The sequence below is a fragment of the Malaclemys terrapin genome, chromosome 3, assembly GCF_027887155.1.
Source record: "Malaclemys terrapin pileata isolate rMalTer1 chromosome 3, rMalTer1.hap1, whole genome shotgun sequence".
Taxonomy (NCBI): Eukaryota; Metazoa; Chordata; order Testudines; family Emydidae; genus Malaclemys; species Malaclemys terrapin.
In genome coordinates, this window is record NC_071507.1 from 56,484,722 (window position 1) to 56,505,303 (window position 20,582).

The 20,582-nt window shown below is 41.4% G+C and overlaps 1 protein-coding gene across 6 annotated transcripts in view; it reads right to left on the bottom strand.

Moving 5' to 3' along the window:
* Positions 1 to 1,239: 1,239 nt before the first annotated feature.
* Positions 1,240 to 20,582, bottom strand: part of CLIP4 (CAP-Gly domain containing linker protein family member 4) — a 75,364-nt gene continuing 56,021 nt past the window's right edge. For 5 of the 6 annotated variants that reach the window (XM_054022044.1, XM_054022043.1, XM_054022048.1 and 2 more), the window contains exons 11-16: positions 14,126 to 14,212; positions 9,451 to 9,585; positions 7,124 to 7,247; positions 5,874 to 5,938; positions 4,602 to 4,674; positions 1,240 to 4,508 (exon numbers count right to left, since the gene is read on the bottom strand). In XM_054022044.1, coding sequence (XP_053878019.1) covers positions 4,187 to 4,508; positions 4,602 to 4,674; positions 5,874 to 5,938; positions 7,124 to 7,247; positions 9,451 to 9,585; positions 14,126 to 14,212 — 806 coding nt within the window. In that variant the 3' untranslated portion in view covers positions 1,240 to 4,186. Of the gene's footprint in view, positions 4,509 to 4,601; positions 4,675 to 5,873; positions 5,939 to 7,123; positions 7,248 to 9,450; positions 9,586 to 10,097; positions 10,239 to 10,956; positions 10,960 to 14,125; positions 14,213 to 20,582 lie in introns of all 6 variants that reach the window. The other variant, XM_054022049.1, reaches the window with a different exon arrangement.

Here is a 20,582-nt window from a genome sequence, read left to right on the forward strand (position 1 = left end):
TTGCTTCAGGCAACCTCTGTTTTAAATGCCTGATAATGTGAGCTCACATGATTGGAGCACTTTGACATGTCATGTCTCCCGGGAGTCCCATCTGAAACACTAGAAGCTATTTTACACTTGTAACAAACTTTTGTCCAGAACCAATATTTTAAAAGTAAGCATGTCTTGGAGTAACAGTTATATAAAATGTTCCTGTACATAGTTTATAGTAGAATCACAAGGCCCACATGGCGGGGGGGAATACTATCTCATTGTAAATGTCTTCATTTGGATAACATATGTAGCTACCTTTATGCTATAGTGAAATGTGGTAGCAGGACAGCCTATAAGACACGTAGTGTGATGGAAAAATAACTACAGAATAGCTGTAGGACATTTAACACAAACTGGTTAAAGCCCATGTGGACTAGAGCTAGGCCGTAGTGGTTTCTTGTAGAATTTCAGTAGGTTCTAGGTGGGTGCCCCCACCTATGTACCTCATCAGAGTTGTACATTCAGGCAGCTATAAGATGAATTACAACAGGGAAAGGAAGGGGTATGGCAGTGTGAGAGGGGGACATGGGCCAGGAAGTACAAGGTAATGGCCTCTATCTGCATTTAGGTTGCTCCATGTCATGCTGGGACTGGCAGGGAGCTCATGGGCAAGTTTACTTGAGGCCCCACACTTTGTTTCAGGTAGCTGACTTGAGTTGAAAAATGGTGATGGCTTCAGCCTCTAATGAACCAGTCAAGTGGCGCATCCAACTGCAGCACCACCCGCTTCACTTTCTGCGTCTGGGCAAAGGTGGTGCGTTGGCACAGAAGTCTCTGTGGTCTCATTTCTACAATGCATGACAGGAGTAGTCTATTGTCTCTTAAGAAGAGTTTGATTTTTGCAAGCCTGGCCTAAAGCTGACACCATCAGCTTAGTGTAAAAAAAAAAAAAAACTTGAAAAACGAGTAGTATAAAAATCCTTTACAGGGATAAAAGACCTCACATGTTGCCTACCCCATATTCCTCAAAGGAGAGTATCTGCATCCAGCTTTTCTGGTCTGTAACCCTGCTTCATTAGAATGTCTATCACAGGTACAGCAGCTTATGCAACACTATGTATAAAGGAAGGGCCTATGCACTTCAGGGATATTAAAAAGACATACTAATATATGGTCATTGAGTATTTTGTATTGAATAGTGTATTTGTATTGTAAACAAGTGTAGTGAACCAAACAGCATGAAGATAAATAAAATGACAAACTAACTCCAGCTGTTGGGTTATATATTGAAATCTCTGCCATCATTATCTCAACATCAGTTCATTTACAGGACATCACCCCTGGCTTGTAATCCGAGGATGAACTATTGTCATCACTAGGCTTAGAAGTAACTTCACATAATATTTCAACTCCTACCTAAAAATCAGAGCAAGTCATGTTAAGCTCCTTTCAGGCTAGCTGCAGTGGCTATTTAGCAAAGTAAATGTGTTTTAAAGTTCATGGTGGTTTTTTTCTAGTGGCAACAGGACTGAAAGTTGTGGGAAAAAAGCTATTCAAGCCCAAACAGATAAAGATCAGACAGTGAGGTTAAATGACTCACTCAAGGTCATATAGGAATACCATCAGAGCCATGACTGACACTTGTATACCACGGGAGAGCTTTTGGCTGAAGATTTCCTATTGCTTTAGAAAAGGTTAAATATCAGCCCCCGATTGTAGACTGGGAAATAGAGCACAACAGGGCAAGTGACATGCCTAAAAATTAGAGCCAGGTTCGATCTCAGCCTTCCTGTCATCACCGGCCTTCAGCCTTGACACTACAGAGAGATTAACTATCCCCCTGCTGATCATTTTTGGCACAAAGAACAGGAAAGCAAGGCCCTCCAACAGTGGGAACCAGGAGTAGCTGTGCCTTTGCACAGATGAACTATGGCACCTGAACATTATCCTCATTTGCAATTAAAAGAGTGGACAAAGAACCTGCCCAAGCACACTTACCGAGTCTAGGCAGATCTGGAATTAAAAATCAGGAATGCCTAGGGCCTAGGAGACTGCTGAGACCAGAAAGTTATTACAGACATTGCACTATCCAAAACGGGTGGAGAGAGAGAAAAACAAGACCAGTTTAAGTGATGTATACACTTTGTTGGGCAGCTTGCAATTCTATACCATACAGCAATATGATAAACTGCACAAAGATATAAAACCTGTTTATATATTAGAGTTGCCATTTCTCTGTCCTATTTACATAATTTGTAAGGAAAAAAAGGAGAATCATTTTGTGACATGCTCCCCCAAAAGCAAATGATCTTTAAAAGAATGGGCATTAATAAATCAAAGATCGGTGAATACTGTGTTAATTACAGAAAAAAAGATACCTATAGATATAAACCATGGAAGAAACAGATTTGGACATACAGATGTTCAGAACCTTGCTAACTTCAAATACAAAGCTATAATTTAGACAGTTTATAATAAAATGTGTACATTCAAAAATTTACAATTTTTATCTTCAGTTAAAAACTTCCATAGATCAGAATACAATATGCAGCCTTTTTTAATAGTCCAGGAAAAATAGCCATATTTAAAATACATTGTATAAGCTGCACAAAGTCAGTCTAAAAATAGGATACTACAAATGTAATTTAAAGCGCGGTACATTTCTCAACTAAGTGAAATGCAACAAACAGCTCATTCAGAAGTGTCAAACCATTTTACTGTTTGAGATATTCTGAAACCTGTATACTTGCACTAACAAAGATAGTTAATACATGCTAAACATGTTATGTATTTTAGCTGTTCAAGATGTATATGAAACAAATTCTAAAAACGCTGAGACAAATCATGTTGCAGCCAAATAATCAAAATAAGAGTGTTACCATGCTATATCTAAAAAGATTCATAGGCAATTTTTGAATTTTATAAATGGCAAATGTAGCAAAGAAGAAACTGCTCTGAAGGACAATGACGAAATATATAAAATGCAAACAAAGTAAAAACTGAATAATGTTTGCTTTAAAAATATACATATACTGCATAGTACCTCCTGCAGACAGTACATAAAAAGGACTTTGATGCAAGTACTATGTGAGGTGAACCTAAGTTCTATCTATATGCATTGAAACATGATGATGATTGTAGCCTGCAGCAACAGCAAACAAAAGAATTTCTTCAAACAATGGGGGAAAGCTCTCCAGAGAAGAGATGAAAGTGCATTATATTTTCAAAAGTGCATCTTGCATGCTGCTGTCTTTTTACAAATCCACACAGAGAAAAGTGCAAACCAGAAACAGTGTATTTGTGCTTTTTACAGTCTTTTTTCTGTTTCATTCATGCTGTTCACTGGCATAGCACGGGAGCAGCAAATTCTTCCAATTACAGTTTTTCCATTAGCCTCGTGTGGTTTTTTTTTAGATGGGTTTTTTATGAATGATAAAATACTTAATTGTTTCACAACTGATTTTTTTTTTAAAGAGTAATTTCTCCTGATTATTACTACTAGCTCACAGGGAGATGGACAAAGTGTCTGGTAAACAGACTAATGTGAGAAACAAGGTGGAGGAGGAATATTTTTCCCTGGACCAACTACCGTTGGTGAGAGAGAAGCTTTCAAGCTATACAGAGCTCTTCTTCAGGTCTGGGAAGGGGAAGAAGAAGAAAAAAAAAAGCTCTGCATACTCAAAAGCTCGTCTCCCTCCCCAACAGAAGTTGGTCCAATAAAAGATATATTCTGGCACTCACCCTTGTCTCTAATATCCTGGGACCAATACTGCATAGACTAATGTGACTCATTTAACAATCTCCTTAGTTATGAAAAGGCAGGAGAATGATGTATCAGTTCATTAGTACATGGAAGAAAACCTTCCAAATACACTGAATCACAAAGCAACTTAAAAGAATGTCAACTATAGTGGCCTTCTCAGAGTGGGACATGATTCAAATAATACAGTATCAAACCCATAATGCTTTTACAAGAAACTCACAGGCAGGGACTGTGTCAAAATAGGAGAGGGGGTATATGATTTCCACTTCTTATTATGATTCTGAGGTGGTTAGAGCCTGAAGAGATCCATTACCAAAAAAAGCAGGTTTAATAGTTTAGATAAAATTTCAGTCAGTATTCCGTGCAGATGATGTTGGGGTTATTGTATGTGGTTTAATGCTTATATATCATTGCACTAGCACTTGATGCACAGGTTGTAAGCATTCTGGTTCAACAAATATCATCCACAAGTTTTGCTCCATTAATCCCACGATAGGTTACTCTACTAGGCCGAACTAAGACTCCATGGTTTGTCTTACAGGTGAAGTAGCGCTTGTCACCCACAGATCCATCATTCTTTCCCTTGGCACTTCTGAGTTCAAGTCCTAGCCATATCCCTGGTGCAAAGTCGGTAGGACCAATGTATCTAATTGTGCCCATCTCATTAGAGCTGGTTAGAAGGACCTGAGAACCCTCATGTAGTTTCACAGGTCCCTCAGTGTTCGTCGTAGTGGTGTTGCTCCAACTACGCCGCAACATCGAGCTTCTAGATCTAGTTAGAGAAAGAAATTAGGCTTCTTTCAGTGATTCTAAACTACAGCTGTCCAGTTTTGCAGAGTTAATACAGATTTAAACAAACACTCACTTGACAAAGGAGTTTCTCCTGTTTATCTCCTTCTGTGAAGATGCAGAAGTTGTACTTAAACTTCGTCTAAAACCTACAGGAGAAAGGGAATAAGGTGACTAAGCTGCTTGATTTAAAAATAAAACGTGCACAACCGCTTTCTTTGCTCCCTTCTCGTTTGCTAAGCACCCTCCCCACCACTCCTAACTACAGCTGCTTGGGAAATGGTAAGTATTTTGTTGTGAAACATTCCATAACAACCAATAAATGTTCAAGAATTTTGAGGAGGAAGAGGAACAAGGGGTAGGTAGAAATAAATAAATCACAATTTTGAAACAATTTTCATAACAAAATTTGTTTAGAAAAAATGCCAATTTTTCATAAATAATTCACTAGCCCTGTATCAAACCCAAATTATCTGTAAATCATCCCTATTCTGATCTCAACAATCCCTTCTATGCCCCCCACTGCCCTCTGTTTTGTTTTCTTTTTGTATTAGATGGTAACATTTTTGGCAAGAATTTTAATTATCATCAGTAAAAAGAGTACTATGGTAGCAATTGAGCGCAGGGCCCTATCATGCCAAGCACTGTAAAAATATACATTAAGGCACAGTTTCTGCCCCAAAGAGCTTACAGCGTAAACAGACGCAGAAAGAGGGGACGTTCACTTGCCCAGGGGCACACAGCAGGTCTGGGGCCATGACAGGAAAATAACTCCTGGCTCCCGAGTCTCAGCCTAGCACCCTATCCATTGGGCCAAAATGCCTTGTATTTTATATAATAAAATTGAGTGCATAAAAAGTACCCAGAGCTTTTCAAAACAACTTTCTAAGTCAACAGTAGACAAAGGGGAAAATATCCATTTATTGCAGTAAGTCCATTCCGAAGCCAGGGTTTTGTTTGTTTTTTTAGTACAAGCAAAAACCCCAGTATGTATAAATAGGGACCAAAAGAACTGGTCAAGGAAGTAAATTCATTTTTATTCACTGGATTGATGGGTTACATTCCAATACCTGATGCAATTATTTCCTCCATTTTTGCAATTGAAGGAACTGATAGCATGTCAGTCTCCTAACTTCAATCCTGCTTGCAGACAGTGACTGGACAGTCAATGTCAGTAAAGGAGGGAGCAGTCAAATAGCAATGCATCTTGGGGCATCTGGGTTGCTCTAAAAGTCTGTTTTGCTTTGGCCATTCAAAGAACCTGGGTGGCATGTCCAGGAAGCTGGAATTTCTGGAAATGTTCTACAGGCTATCCAAAAAAACCCAGACCCACGTCTCAGATTCTTACCTGGGAAAGAATGATTCATTTTACCTGTTGAAACTTCTGTGAGGGAGTCTAAGGAACCTGTTAACCTAAAGTGAGATAATGGGTTATGTCTCACAAATTAATATTGTTTAATTTCAACTTTAAGAAATATATTGCTGGGCTATTTTGGCTAAAGATCTGTTGCAAGGTTTTTCAAAAGACTTAATATGTTGGATTAATTTAGGGTTGAGTCCTCCCCACCATGCTGGTTAAATTTTCATCCTAAATAGATTGAGCTTTTAGTTGCCCACAAGTCAGTAAATGCAGAGTTCAGAGTCCCAGAGGCCTTACCTCTTCCTTGTATACATTACTACAGAAAGTCTTGTCAACCGACAGCTAGTAATATAAAATGTTGCATGTGTGTATCTAAGGATACAGAAAAGGTGCACTATGCTCAAGATCAAGAAAACTCAGGATACATCTTAAGTCTTACTGAAGGTGCAGGATGAAAGTTTGCCTGAGAGCACATGCAGCAACAGAAAATGATTATTTTTTTTTATTATATACACACACAAACATCTAAAGACTACAGATAGAGTTCTGATTCCTCTGCGTGTTATAACCCAACAGTAGAAAGGGGGAAACTATGCATCATCTTTTATGCTGTGGGGCATCACTCTGTGATGGTTTGCCATACTAGAAGACTGGAGGAGAAGAAAAAGGGGAAGTGGAATGGGTATGTCAGTCATGGTAACTAGACACAGGCATTGTGCTCCTCCACCGATCAAAAGCACACATGGCTAGAGAGCACAGGGTTCTCTCTGGCATTCCTTACCCCAAGCCCAATGGTAGTGGCTGTGATCCAACTGGTGAGATCTATACCCACCAGGAAGCTATATAGCATCCACAGGCAGAATCCTTGTACTTGAATTCTGCTCACAGTATCAGGATTTGGCCCTAAAAATGAGAGCTTTCGAAAGCATCTACTGAATTAGTTACGTCCCTAAATTTAATCACTCGATGTAGAGGCAATGGGATGGAATGAAATATTTTTAGATTTGTGAGGTTGCTGAAACAGCCACCTGGGTATGCTTCCTGTTTATATAGCACTGGTACTGGGACATACTAGTACTCTTTCAACAACCTAGTCTCAGAACCAAGGGGATCTACCACCTCCCCAGCAGCAGGAATCATTGTTTTTCCTCTTTGGTTTGTTCAGAATTTTGTTTCCCATTGGAGAGGAAGTGAGAAAACGTTTTGTGACACAGACATAAAACGGTATCATTACTCACCTCTGCACTCTGGTTGGTGGGGCAAATATGCCATATCTGGGGAGACAACTGAAGTACTGGACCCCTCCAACTGAACCATCATTCTTGCCGTGAGGTTTATTCAGTTCAATGCCACACCAAAAGCCTACAGTTGGAATTTGGAATTTCAATATTACTTTTACCCAGGGATAACATTAAAATTTTGTACTTAAAATAGTTAACAGATGTTCAAGTTTTTGTGCATATGACTAACTTATACATAACAATCTATGTATTTAACCAAACCTGAGACAGGATTTCCCTGACCCAGAAGTGACCTCATTAAGTCAAATCAAAATGTACGCCACCACTAACATACAGAAGAAAAATAAGAACAGTTAACTAAATTATATTAAAATACACTGAGATACGAATGGTCTATTCAAAATAGACTAGAAATACTGTTGATTACTTGAAACTTAAATCTATTTTAAGAAAAATGGCCTATTTTAGCGACAAACAGAAAAGATAAAAAGCTTTGCATCTTATTTAAGTGAATTTAAGGCTACTGAAAACAGCAGTTTGACAAAGCTGTCCTGGCAATTTCTCTGCACTTATGCCTTAATCCTGATCTCAAATGACCACTACTAAGATTCAAATGTCACTCGATGCTCATTCAGTCCTTTTCCCTCTCTAAAATCTGAAGTAATTATTACCAATTGCAAGGTAGATTTTATGATACAAATACAAGTGTATAAGAACTGGGATTGGCCAGCAATTCATTTCACACAGGCTACTGAGCAGCCATCAGATGGTAATAACTTTGATCACTACCAACCTGTGATAAGTGTCAGCTAATTACGCAAAGGTGAGAAGTTCTGTACCCTATCAGCAATCCTTATGCTGTCCAGTCCCAAAAGACTCAAAATTAAATTCAAGCAATTTGGTGCTAAGGCTACAGGTTTAAGGGCAATACTAATTATCAGCTGAAGAAATAAGAACAGTGACCTATGAATTAGAAGTGATCAATATATCAAAAGTTCCTTCTTTCCTGTCCACCAAAGGCAGATGAGACAAAACTATTTGAAAAAGATCTGCATTGCCACCAAAAATAAACTTGGGGGTGCGGAGGGGGGCAAGTTTTTGACAATTGCTCAGAAAGCAGAGCTCTGTATCGTTGGCTACTTTTTGCCATTTTAAAATATGGCTGTTTCAAAGGTGAAGAGTTGCAATGGTGATGTTTTCTTAAAAAAAAAAAAAAAACAAAAAAAAACAAAAAAAAAAAACATGTACATGGTGACCACTCAGCTACTCAGGAAATCCATTCCCACAATACAAGTTAAATACAGGAACATAACCATTTGAGGTTAATAGACTATTTTGGCTTTTCAATTAGAGTAATACAGATTCGATAGAACCTATCAAGTGAGAGAATAATGACATCTTAAGTGGGGATTGCTTCACATAACATATTTCTTGAAATGATGAATGTGGCTTGTGCCTGCTGATATTTCATTCTGACATTTTATCTTAAGCAATTTTTTTTAAATACTGATACCACCAAGTGTCAAGACAGGGTATTGCCACGTTAAATGGAAGCCCACTTGCTTGAGATTTAAACTATTGGAGGTACAAATATACCAGTCACCCAAAGTGCAGACATTGGGTCATGGAACCTTTTTTGCCTCAACCTTATGGTTATGTTCTAGGCAGCGGTTTGGATTATGAAAGAGCTCAAAAATGACAGGAGAGCATAAGAATAATTTGGCTGGAAAGGATACATTTTCAAAAGTTTTAGTTCCTATGGTTTCAGGACAACCCACTTCCCTCTGAAGACACCTAACTATAGAATACTGGGGGTTGGGGGAATTTCCAGCAGGTAAGTTCTCTAGTTATCGGTAACTTCATCGGGCATAAAAATACAAAAAACGGTCCTGACAAGTAACTGAATTCAAACAAAAACTCTCAAAAAGCTCAATATATCACCATGACACATCTAAAAAGTGAAGAGCACTAAATGTTCTAGCAGAGCTTCAGTAACGCAAGACATCAGTGTGGTCAAAAACAGCTGCATATAAAAGCCCAGAGGAAAAAAAGGTGTGCCGCCTTAAGAAAATGAATATTATTACTGTACTTTCTGAGAACAACTACAATGTCAAGTGGCAGTCACAATTTAAAATACTGTACCATCTTCTCCATTACTCTAGCAGCTCCATGTCAAAGTCAAATATTCAATTACAATAAAGTGAAATTGAGATAGAACTCTTAAATTGTTGGATTTCTATTTTAAATAATAAGGTCCAAACATTTATATTGTTCCTAGGACATTACTCTGATTCTACAATGTATTTTAAGAACAGATAAATTACCTGGTGCAAACTTTGTTGTCCCATAGAATCTAACAGTGCCAGTTCTCTGCCCTACCACTAGCACTTTGTCTCCAAGCTGAATTTCTCCTTCATCAAAAGGGTTTTTTCTTGTAGATGGAGAAGCATTATTCAGTCCTGTTTAATGAAGGGAAAAACTGAAATTAGGACAGTGGCAGTTTTGAAATGCAAAGAGGAGTACATCATGAGGTCTCAGCAGAGAGTCAGCCAACCGACCGGTCAAATATTCATATATGCTCTTAACACAAGGCCCTGTCCCACACACACTGCTTAGATAAAACATTCCTTTGCTTCAGTGGGTATTCAGTCTAATTAAAAAATGCTGGATTTAAGGTTTACTTGGTCGTTAGAAGTTGCAGTAATAGTCTGAAGTGCAGTTCATCTGTAAGTGAGACTAAGAACAGCACCTTCTTCCGCAAATTTTCTAATAGTAAAAATGTTACAAAAATACAAAACTTAAGTTTAAGGACTAACTATCTGACAAGTGCCTCCTCTAAGTTATCACCCCAAGCAGTGACAAAGTAAAAGCAAGTACATTTATACGAATATTTGACCAAACAGTTAACTGACCTGCCATCCCTATTTCCAGCCTGTGAAGGTGTTCTTTAATAATACAACAGATACAGTACCAGCACTGCTTTTAGATGAGGTAGAAGCTACTTTAGGCACTGCATTTTTAGTGCTGTTAGTTGAGTTCCATTTCTTGGGCTGATTCGGTTTGCTCTCTAAAGAGGTAGTGGAAGAGGAAGAACTGCTGGATCCCAGGAAAGCTGACAGAGGTAATGCAAATAATTATCCAGAGATGGTATGCAGGAAAGGACAAGTCAACTAAAGCAAACAAGCATGTATGATACAGAACAACCTCATTAATTTACAAAGCAAGCAAGGGAGCAACCAATTAAAAGGCAAAGTTGATACTTCACAGCACGAACTTTATCCATTTATTTTCAGGTATTTATAATACTTCTTGATGTGCTGGTAAATATTCTAGCATACAGTTGTTAAACGAATGAAGAATTAATAATATGAGCCCTCATCACCTCACTCTCAGTATCCAGTTTATTAAATGGTTGATGAGAAGTAGGGAAAGTGACATTTTTGTGGGCGAGTAATGGTGTGTGGACCACTGCCTAATGTATGCATTAGATACACTATATTAATATTCAAATCCTTACGATCAAAGAAGAATGGGAGATAAATCACTTATCTCCATTTGTGAACATATTCAATAAGATTGGTCCTGTTTCAACTTTTGCTTTTAGCTCTCTCCTTTTCAGCTCAAAAGTAACACCAGGTATGTCTCCACCTCAAGCTGGAGACATAATTCCCAGCTCATGGAGGCATACCCATGCTAGCTCTGATCATACGTGGGGCAGCTCCTGACACTGAGGCGAGACACTATTTTTAGTATGTTAGCTTGATCAGAGCTAGCCTGGGTATGTCTCTTCAAGCTGGAAATGATCCCACCAGCTCAAAGTGTAGATGTACCAACTGACTGTGAAGCAAGATTTTAACCTCTTTGTGCCTCAGTTTTCCGATCTATGAAATTAGAGATAATGCTGCTTATCTGACTCTCAGGGCTGTTGTGAGAACAGGGCTTTGGAGCTGTGCTCCGGCTCCGCTCCAGCTCCAGGCAAAAACCTGCAGCTCCACTGCTCCGGAGCTGCTCTGCGCTCCAGCTCCGGGCTCCGCTCCAAAGCCCTGGTTGTGAAGCTCTCTCATTCAGTGTTTGAGATCTCCACATGGTTGGCGCTAGGACAGATTCAGTATTCATAACACTATATCCTCTATCTTGGGGGGGGTGGGGGAGGTAAGTCAAAAAATATGAAGTGCAACTGTTGTGAGCCAGAACACAGATTAAAGAATGGGGTACCTAAGGAAAGAATACAAGAACCCAAAGGCTCCAAAGTTAAGATACTGGTGGTATCAACATGAACTAAAAAAGTATAAAAATAGTGATTCTGAGCGTGCAAAAGTAACATTCCAAGTTCAAGATTTTAAAAAGTGGATGCCTAACGTCCATATTTAGGCACCCAATTAGGTAGCCCAATTTTCGAAAATGCTGAGCACCAAGCACCTCTGACTGAAGTCAGAAGTGGCTGGGTTTTCAGCACTTTTTGAAAATTAAGCCAGTTATTTAGGTGCCTCATTAGGGATATGGATGCCTAAAGTAGTTAGGCTCCTACATCTTGAAACCCGGTATCTAACTAGTAACTGTTCATGAACTGAAACTTTTGGGATGGAAAAAAAAAAAAAAAAGTTTTTTCTCAAGAAAAAATACAGTCAGTCAGATGAAGGGTAGGTTTCTGTTTTGTTTTAAATAACTGTAAATACTCAAAATCTTCAAAGGCAAATAGTAATATAATACATGTTCAACTTGAGAAATGTTGGGGGCCTGGATTTTTATAAAGTGCTGAGCAACCACCCTCTGAGAATCAGACCCCTTTGCGTTGTCAAGTTGAGCACCCAAAAACCGAAGCATCAGAAGTCACTAGCCAGTTATAAACCTATAGATCATTAGAGACTGGATTCCAATTTAAAAAGTTAAAATAATATTTTTAAAGATTGAAAATGTTTTTGAAATGATTACATTACAGAAGACGAATCTAAAAATGCTGTTACACCGTTATAATTTGTTACTCAACGCTCAAACATACAAGTAATAAAAGGGTCAAAATTCTGGTACTTGTTGAACATAGTTCCCATTGGAATACATGCAGCCAGCAGCAGGAACACAGGGAGAAAGATCCACCAAAACCTACAAAAAGGCTGTTCTACAGATCATCTGCAGCATGACGTGGTTTTCTTAGACAGAACCTAAGGCTTAGGGGCTGGGCTCCAGGGTTATACATATATCTGCCATGCCATGCTGCCCTGGCAGTGGGCCATATGACTCAGACTAAGACCTGAAGGGACCATCATGATTAAAGCTACGTCTTAGTAATGGGTATTTTTAGTAAGAGTCATGGACAGGTCACAGGCAGTAAACAAAAATTCACGGCCTGTGACCTGTCCATGACTTGTACTATATACCCCTAACTAAAATTTTAGCCGGGGGCCGCAGGTGTGGGGGGAGAGGATGTGTGGCGGCCCAGGGGGCACTGCGGGTGCTGGGGGAGGGGCGGGCAGTGTGCAGACTGGGACTCCCACTGATGCTGGGGGGTGAGGGTTGGCGGAGCTGGCAGGCTCCCTACCCGGCCCGCACGGGTCCCCAAAAGCGGCCGGCACGTCCCTGCAGCTCCTAAGGGGAGGGAAAGCCAGGAAGTTACTGCGTGCTGCTTCTGCCACGAACCCCCGGCTCCGCAGTTCGCATTGGCCGAGAACAGCAGCCAATGGGAGCGGCAGGGGTGGTGCCTGCCACCCTGAGCCTCCTCCCACACCCAAACTACTACTCCTGCTGCTGGGGGGTGGGAGGCAGTGGCTCGAGACTGCCCCAGCAGCGGCCCGTGCACCTGGCACACAGAACCCGTGACTTCCATGACGGGCACACAGCCTTAATTATGATGATCTAGTCTGACCTCATGCACATCCGAGGGCACAGCCTCACTCACTCACTTCAGTAATAGGCCCATAGCCTCTGGCTGAGTTACTGAAGGCCTCAAATCTTGATTTGAAGACTTCAAGTTATAGAGAATACACCATTCACTCTAGTTCAAACAAGCAAATGACCTAGACCCCACACTGCAGAGGTAGGCCAAAAAAATGAACAAACCAACCCAGGGTCTCTGACAATCTGACTGGCGGTACAATTCCTTCCCGATGCCCAATATGGCGATTTGACCCCAAGCATATGAGCAAGACCCACCAGCCAGACAGGTGGGAGATAATTCTCCGTAGTAACTCAGAACCCTCCCCATCTAGTGTCCCATCACCAGCCACTGGAGATATTTGCTACTAGCAGTCGCGATGGGCCATATGCCATTGTAAGTAGACTCATCCAGCTCAGCCTCCAAAAAAGTTCGTTTTTTGTCCCCAGTACTCCCTTTGAAAGACCGTTCCAGAACTTCACTCCTCTGATGGTTAGAAACCTTTGTTTCATTTTAAGCCTAAACTTACTGATTGCCAGTTTATATCCATTTGTTCTTGTGCCAGTATCGGCCCTTAACTTAAAACAACTCCACCCCTTGCTAGCGTTTATCCACTTGGTGTATTTATAGAGAGGAATCATATCTTCCTTCAGCCTTTGTTTTGTTAGGCCTAACAGGCCAACCTCCTTGTCTCTTCTCATAAAGTAGGTTCTCCATTCCTCTGATCACTCTAGTAGTCCTTCTCTGCACCTGTTCCAGTTTGAATTCATCTTTCTTGAACATGGGAGATCAGAAATGCACTCGCTATTCCAGATGAGGTCTCACCATTGCCTCGTATAATGGTACTAACTCTTCCCTAGCTCTACTGGGAATACCTCGCTGGACTCCTCCTAGGACTGCATTAGCCTTTTTCACAACGGCATCACATTGGTCCCATTCAGATTAATCCTGCTCCTAGCAGACAGGTGTACAGGGCTGCTTGGAACTAGAATGCAGGTATACATTAGCACTGCTTTTGCAGCATATTTGAGTGCCCATGAAGAGGGGTAGGGGAAGGAAGAGAGATGCGATACTTCCTTTGCCCTACCCAGAATTGGCCCAAAATGAATCAACAAGGGGAATTTAGTTACCTTCTTTACCAGGCATAATTTTCATTCCTTCTTCAGTAGCCAAAAAGGTGGATTCAGAACTACTATCTTTTTTTGACGTAGCTAAGCCTAGGATACAAAAAAAGACAAAAAACAAATAGGGTCAGGAAATATCCCGGCAATTAACAATTAATAATTTTACAAAAAAAACACATATGCAAACAGATACAGTACTGGGTTTGTAGATCACTGAATAAACGATGAAACCTCCAAGTCCATCATTTCAATCCAACTGTTCTACATACATACTATAGACACTAGTAATCTTTACAGAAGAGTGTGATATCTAGTATTTAGAACATGGTACTGGGAAAATAAGGATTTATGTCCTAATCCTGACTGATACTAGTTTCCTGTGTCACCACTGGCAAGCCACAACTTCTCTGTGCTCTCTCCCATCCCTCTCTTCACCCACCTGTGAAATGGGGCAAAGGTCTGCCTAATTTACAGGTTTCAGGATGCTTATTTAGTACTTGTAAAATGTAATTCTTCAAATATGAGCACTACAAAACCACAGTATTTTTATATAAAACTTCTAGTTGTAAAATAATTTACCAACCATGTTAAACCACTGACACTTAAAAACGCTCCAAAGCAATCAAGCCATATTATAAACAAATTGCTTGCCAAATGTTTATATTGAAACAATCTGAGTTAACACAAGTAAACAAAAAAATCCTTTAAAAATCACAAAATTCTGATTTCCTTAAACACACTCAAAACTGAACATTTTTGCTTTTACTATTGGAATAAGACTACCAACTGTTCAATCTATAATTTCTATGTATGCATGTATTTATACAAATCTGAGTTTCAACCCCATAACTTTTGGTTTCAAGCCTACGAAAATGGATTGAATATGCCAATATTAATCTAATTAAAGAGCCTATTACACTACATAGCAACAATGTAATAACATGTCTGACCTAATATTGCGGCTTAAATACATGCTTCATGGACAAGTTATTTTGTATTCATAAGTGGTTGTCTGCCACAACTAGGCAAAGAGAACAAAATCTTCCGGGCGATTTTGCTGGTACTAGTGATGAGGGCAAAGCGGACTTTTTATTTAATTATATTTATTGGCTTAGCCCAGATGATATATTATTTTGGTACTTATTTATGACTGCATTATATTTTAAGGTGTTTTATATTTCAGCCTTAAGAGTCAGACATGTGAGAACATTGTTCATGGCCAGAGATATGTTTTATAACAGAAAATCCTTGATTAGTCCCAGTACTTATTGTGATCAGGTGACCATTATTGATAAAATCGAATGGACTACTTAAAGAGCAAATATTTTTACCACAAATATCAAAAGTACAAATAAAAAAGCATTAAAAATATCTATATACAATATTAAAAGTAAGGTTTGACAGAACTCTGCAGTCTATCTACAATGTTTATAGAAGATGTACTAATGATTTTGCATGGCCTGTAATGCAAATAATTTACTGGTGGTTAAGACATTGAAGAAATTTACTCCAGTAATGCAAGTAAACGTTTCAGAAGAAAGCTCTGTATTTGTAACTTTAATCTTCCACCTAGCAAGTGAATCCACCAAGCACATTAAGGGTGCGTCTATACTTACCTGCTGGTTCGGCGGCAAGCAATCGATCTTCTGGGATCGATTTAACGCGTCTTGTCTAGATGCGATAAATCGATCCCGAAGTGCTCGCCGGCGACGCCAGTAATCCTGCTCCGCGAGAGGAGTAGGCGGAGTCGATGGGGGAGCCTGCCTGCCGTGTGTGGACCCGCGGTAAGTACCTTTAAGTTCGAACTAAGATACTTCGACTTCAGCTACGTTATTTACGTATCTTAGTTCGAACTGGGGGCTTAGTGTGGACCAGCCCTAAGATAAATGGCAGCTCACTAAATACAGCTTACACATGTAAGCCCTAGTGGGTGTACCATGTATAATTTACTCTGATTTTTACTTAAAGCAAATGTAAAATTTTTGGATTTATAAAGATGGCTAGGCACAGCTGTGTCAAAACACAGGTTCATCACAAACTGTTGTCACAAATGCATTGCCTCAGAGGAAAACAATCCTTTTCCATTTTAGTCAAGATCTTTTGAAAATAAATCATAGCTCAATCTTAACAAACAGCTGTCTAATGGCTCACAATACTCTGAGTGGACCAAACAGCCAAAATGTTTTATAGAAAGAGATAGCTTATGCCATCCATTTTACAGTTTTGCAAACAAATGTAATTATTTTACTGAAGTGTAGCATTTTATGCAAGGTGTCAGTTTTTCCACATCATGTTAAACTGCCTGGATGTTAAGTTAATTGTCTAAGTTGATATGATTAGGACAAGGCATTTCAAAAAAAGATGAGCTCTGTGGAGCATGTCATTTTTCAGATCAAATCGTAACCATGCAACTTATACTATTCAAATGCCCCATTTCTAGCAAAGGTCAGACAGAGAATTTCAGAAAGTCTGAAGTATGTCAGTGTGTAGAAAATTGTAGATGTCCAATTATTTTTAATGGTCACAGAGCAGCCCATGTCTACCACATAGACATAACAGCGAGAGTCAAATGACTTTTGCAAGTTATCCCAAATCACTGCTAAAGAAATGTATTCCACCATCCCATCATGTAGTCTGTATATGCTGCATATTTTACAGTTAAAAAAGGAATGTTTTAGAGGATTTTAATAATTTTGTAGGAATATATGTATACCCCTCCACCTGTAAAGTCATGCTGCTTTATTATAAAGGGTCCAACTGGACAGGACTGAAAGAGAGGGGAAATTATAAAACAATACATATAATAGCATTATTTTTACATCATTTAATCAAGATCAGGGCCCATTCGTATATGCTAGGCACTGTACAAACACATGAGAGTCCCTGCTCCAAAGAGCTTAGAAGCTAAATTGACAAGAAAGGCAAAGGGTGGAGGAAAAGGAATATTATCTTGACTTTACAGATGGGGACCTGAGACACAGAGAGAGTAAGTGATTTGCCTAAACTAAGGTCACACAGGAGGTCTGTGACAGAGCCAGGAATTAAACCCAGATCTCCTAAGCCCCCACCCACGGACTTAAACACAAGAATATCCATCCCCTCCAGATATATGCTTCATTTCTCAGGTGAACTAATTCATTCCCTTGACACATAATGTAGTTATTAAAATAGCTTCTAATTATTTTTGCCTGAAGGGTTTTTATTGAAGAAATTGGTGTTAATACTTCTTACAATATTTTAATACTTATACACAGCTGCATATAAATTAGCATTTCAATTTGTTTTCCTCAACAGTTTGACAGCCTGCTGATCAAGTCAAATAAAATCTACGTAATTAAAGCAAAGAGATTTTAGACATTTACAGATATCATCTCCAATCACAAACAGCTTTAAAAGCTTCAGGCCTTGTCTACACTACGAGAGTAGTTCGATTTTACTTAAATCGAATTTTTGGAATCGATATTGCAAAGTCGAACGTGTGTGTCCACACTAAGGACAGTAATTCGACTTTGTGAGTCCACACTAACGGGGAAAGCGTCGACATTGGAAGTGGTGCACTGTGGTCAGCTATCCCACAGTTCCCGGAGTCCCCGCTGCCCATTGGAATTCTGGGTGGAGCCGCAAATGCCTTCTGGGTAAAAAAAATGTGTCCAGGGTGCTTTTGGGTAACTGTCGTCATCCGTCCATCACTCCCGCCCTCCCTCCCTGAAAGCGCCGGCGGGAAATCAGTTCGCGCACTTTTCTAGTCAGTGACAGCGCGGACACCACAGCACTGCGAGCATGGAGCCTGCTGCAACCATCACTGCAGTTGTGGCCGCTCTCAACGCCTCGCAACTTATCATACACCTTTCCCTGAGGCAGATGCAGAAAAGTCAGGCGAGGAGGCTACGTCAACGCGGTGATGGCCTGAAGTTTGAGAGTAGCACAGACCTCTCAGAAAGCAGGGGACCCAGCGCCGAGAACATCACGGTGGCAATGGGTCATGTTGATGCCGTGGAACGGCGATTCTGGGCACGGGAAACAAGCACTGAGTGGTGGGACCGCATAGTGCTGCAGGTCTGGGATGAATCCCAGTGGCTGCGAAACTTTCGCATGCGGAAGGGAACTTTCCTGGAACTTTGTGAGTTGCTGTCCCCTGCCCTGAAGCGCAATGACACCCGGATGCGAGCAGCCCTGACTGTCCAGAAGCGAGTGGCCATAGCCCTGTGGAAGCTTGCAACGCCAGACAGCTACCGGTCAGTCGCGAACCAGTTTGGGGTGGGCAAATCTACCGTGGGGGTTGTTGTGATGCAAGTAGCCAAGGCAATCGTTGATGTACTGCTGCCAAAGGTAGTGACCCTGGGAAACGTGGAGGCGATCATAGATGGCTTCGCAGCGATGGGATTCCCAAACTGCGGTGGGGCCATAGATGGAACTCACATCCCTATCCTGGCACCGGAACACCAGGCCAGCCAGTACATTAACAGAAAGGGCTACTTTTCCATGGTGCTGCAAGCACTGGTGGACCACAGGGGACGTTTTACCAACATCTACGTGGGATGGCCGGGCAAGGTTCATGACGCTCGTGTTTTCAGGAACTCTGGTCTGTTTAGACAGCTGCAGCAAGGTATTTACTTCCCGGACCACAAAATAACTCTTGGGGATGTGGAGATGCCTATAGTCATCCTCTGGGACCCAGCCTACCCGCTAATGCCCTGGCTCATGAAGCCCTATACTGGCGCCCTGGACACTGAAAAAGAACTCTTCAACTACCGGCTGAGCAAGTGCAGAATGGTGGTGGAGTGTGCTTTTGGACGTCTCAAGGGGAGATGGAGAAGCTTACTGACTCGCTGTGATCTCAGCGAAACCAATATCCCCATTGTTATTGCAGCTTGCTGTGTGCTCCACAATCTCTGTGAGAGCAAGGGGGAGACCTTTATGGCGGGGTGGGAGGTTGAGGAAAATAGCCTGGCTGCTGATTACTCACAGCCAGACAGCCGGGCGATTAGAAGAGACCAGCGGGAAGCGCTGTGCATCCGGAAGGCTTTGAAAGCAAAGTTCCTGAGTGAGCAGGGTAACCTGTGACTTTAAAGTTTGTGTATTGAGAAGCTAAACCTGCCCCCGTTTCTTTACCCAGTTAATGTTGACTATCCTATCCAGTTACATACCCCCTTCACCCCACTTCCAACACACGTTTCAAAATAAAAATAGTTCTACTTTGTTAAAGCACACCATTTTCTTTAATACTGTATTCGCGGGAATTTTTTAAAACTGGGACGCAGACTGTGGTGCGGAGCGGGTGTACTGTAGTGGCGCGAATGCAGCTTCTAAACTCAAGGATTGACAGGCTCCGCTGCGGTGGGATGGTTGTTTCAACGGAGCCTGTCACCCCTCCTGATAGGGACTGTGTGTATGGGGTGGTCTATGTGACTTTGTGGCAGGGGGAGGACGGTTACAGATCCCCTGCTGTGTGGCTCTGTGATCCTGCCTAAGGACCGCCGCTTAAGATCTGTAACTGCCCTCCCCTGCCACAAAGTCACAGAGCAACCCACCCCCCACCACATAACATGAAAACAACCTCCCAGACTAACCAGGGTAACTAGTCACTGCATCACTGCACTATGTATGTGCCCTGCTGCTGTGCCTGCCCCCGACTATATACCCTGCCAAAGGTGACTGTCCTGTCGAATTACCAACCCCCTATCCCCCCCCTCCTCCAAAAGAACATGATGGAAACAGTAGTTAACAGAAACGTATTTTTTATTATCAACCAAACATGGAACTGGGAAAGTGAAACTTGGACGGGGGCTTGTGTCAGGCGGGAAGGAAAGAACTTGTCAAATTTTGGGGAATGAGAGCCTTCTGCTGCTCGAGCTCTCTGCAGGGGTGGAGTGAGAGTTAGCAGGGACTCTGCCGCCTCTCCTTCTGTGCACTTTGGGTGAGGGGAGTATGGGACTTGGTGGCGGGGGAGGGCGGTTAGAGATGGACTGCAGCGGGGCTCTGTCCTCCTGCCTCCGTTCCTGCAGAACATCCACAAGGCGCCGGAGCGTGTCCGTTTGCTCCCTCATTAGTCCAAGCAGGGTTTGAGTCGCCTGCTGGTCTTCCTGACGCCACCTCTCCTCCCGATCCATGTTGGCTTGGTGCATTCGGGTCAAGTTCTCCCGCCACTGGGTCTGCTGTGCTGCCTGGGCTCTGGAGCAGGCTATAAGCTCCGAGAACATGTCCTCCCGTGTCCTCTTCTTCTTATGCCTAATCCGCGCTAGCCTCTGGGAGTGTGATGACAGGCTAGGTTGTGAGACAGTCGCAGATGGGGCTGTGGGAATGGGAAAAAGGGAGTGAATTCCTCAGAAAGATAAATGTAGTTGTGAACAAAGAACATAGTCTTTCTCTGTTAACAAGACCATGCACAGCACCTATCACATGCGCACTCAGCACAAGGTCGAATTCTCGGCCTTCGCATTCAGTGCCTGGGGTCTTCTACAGC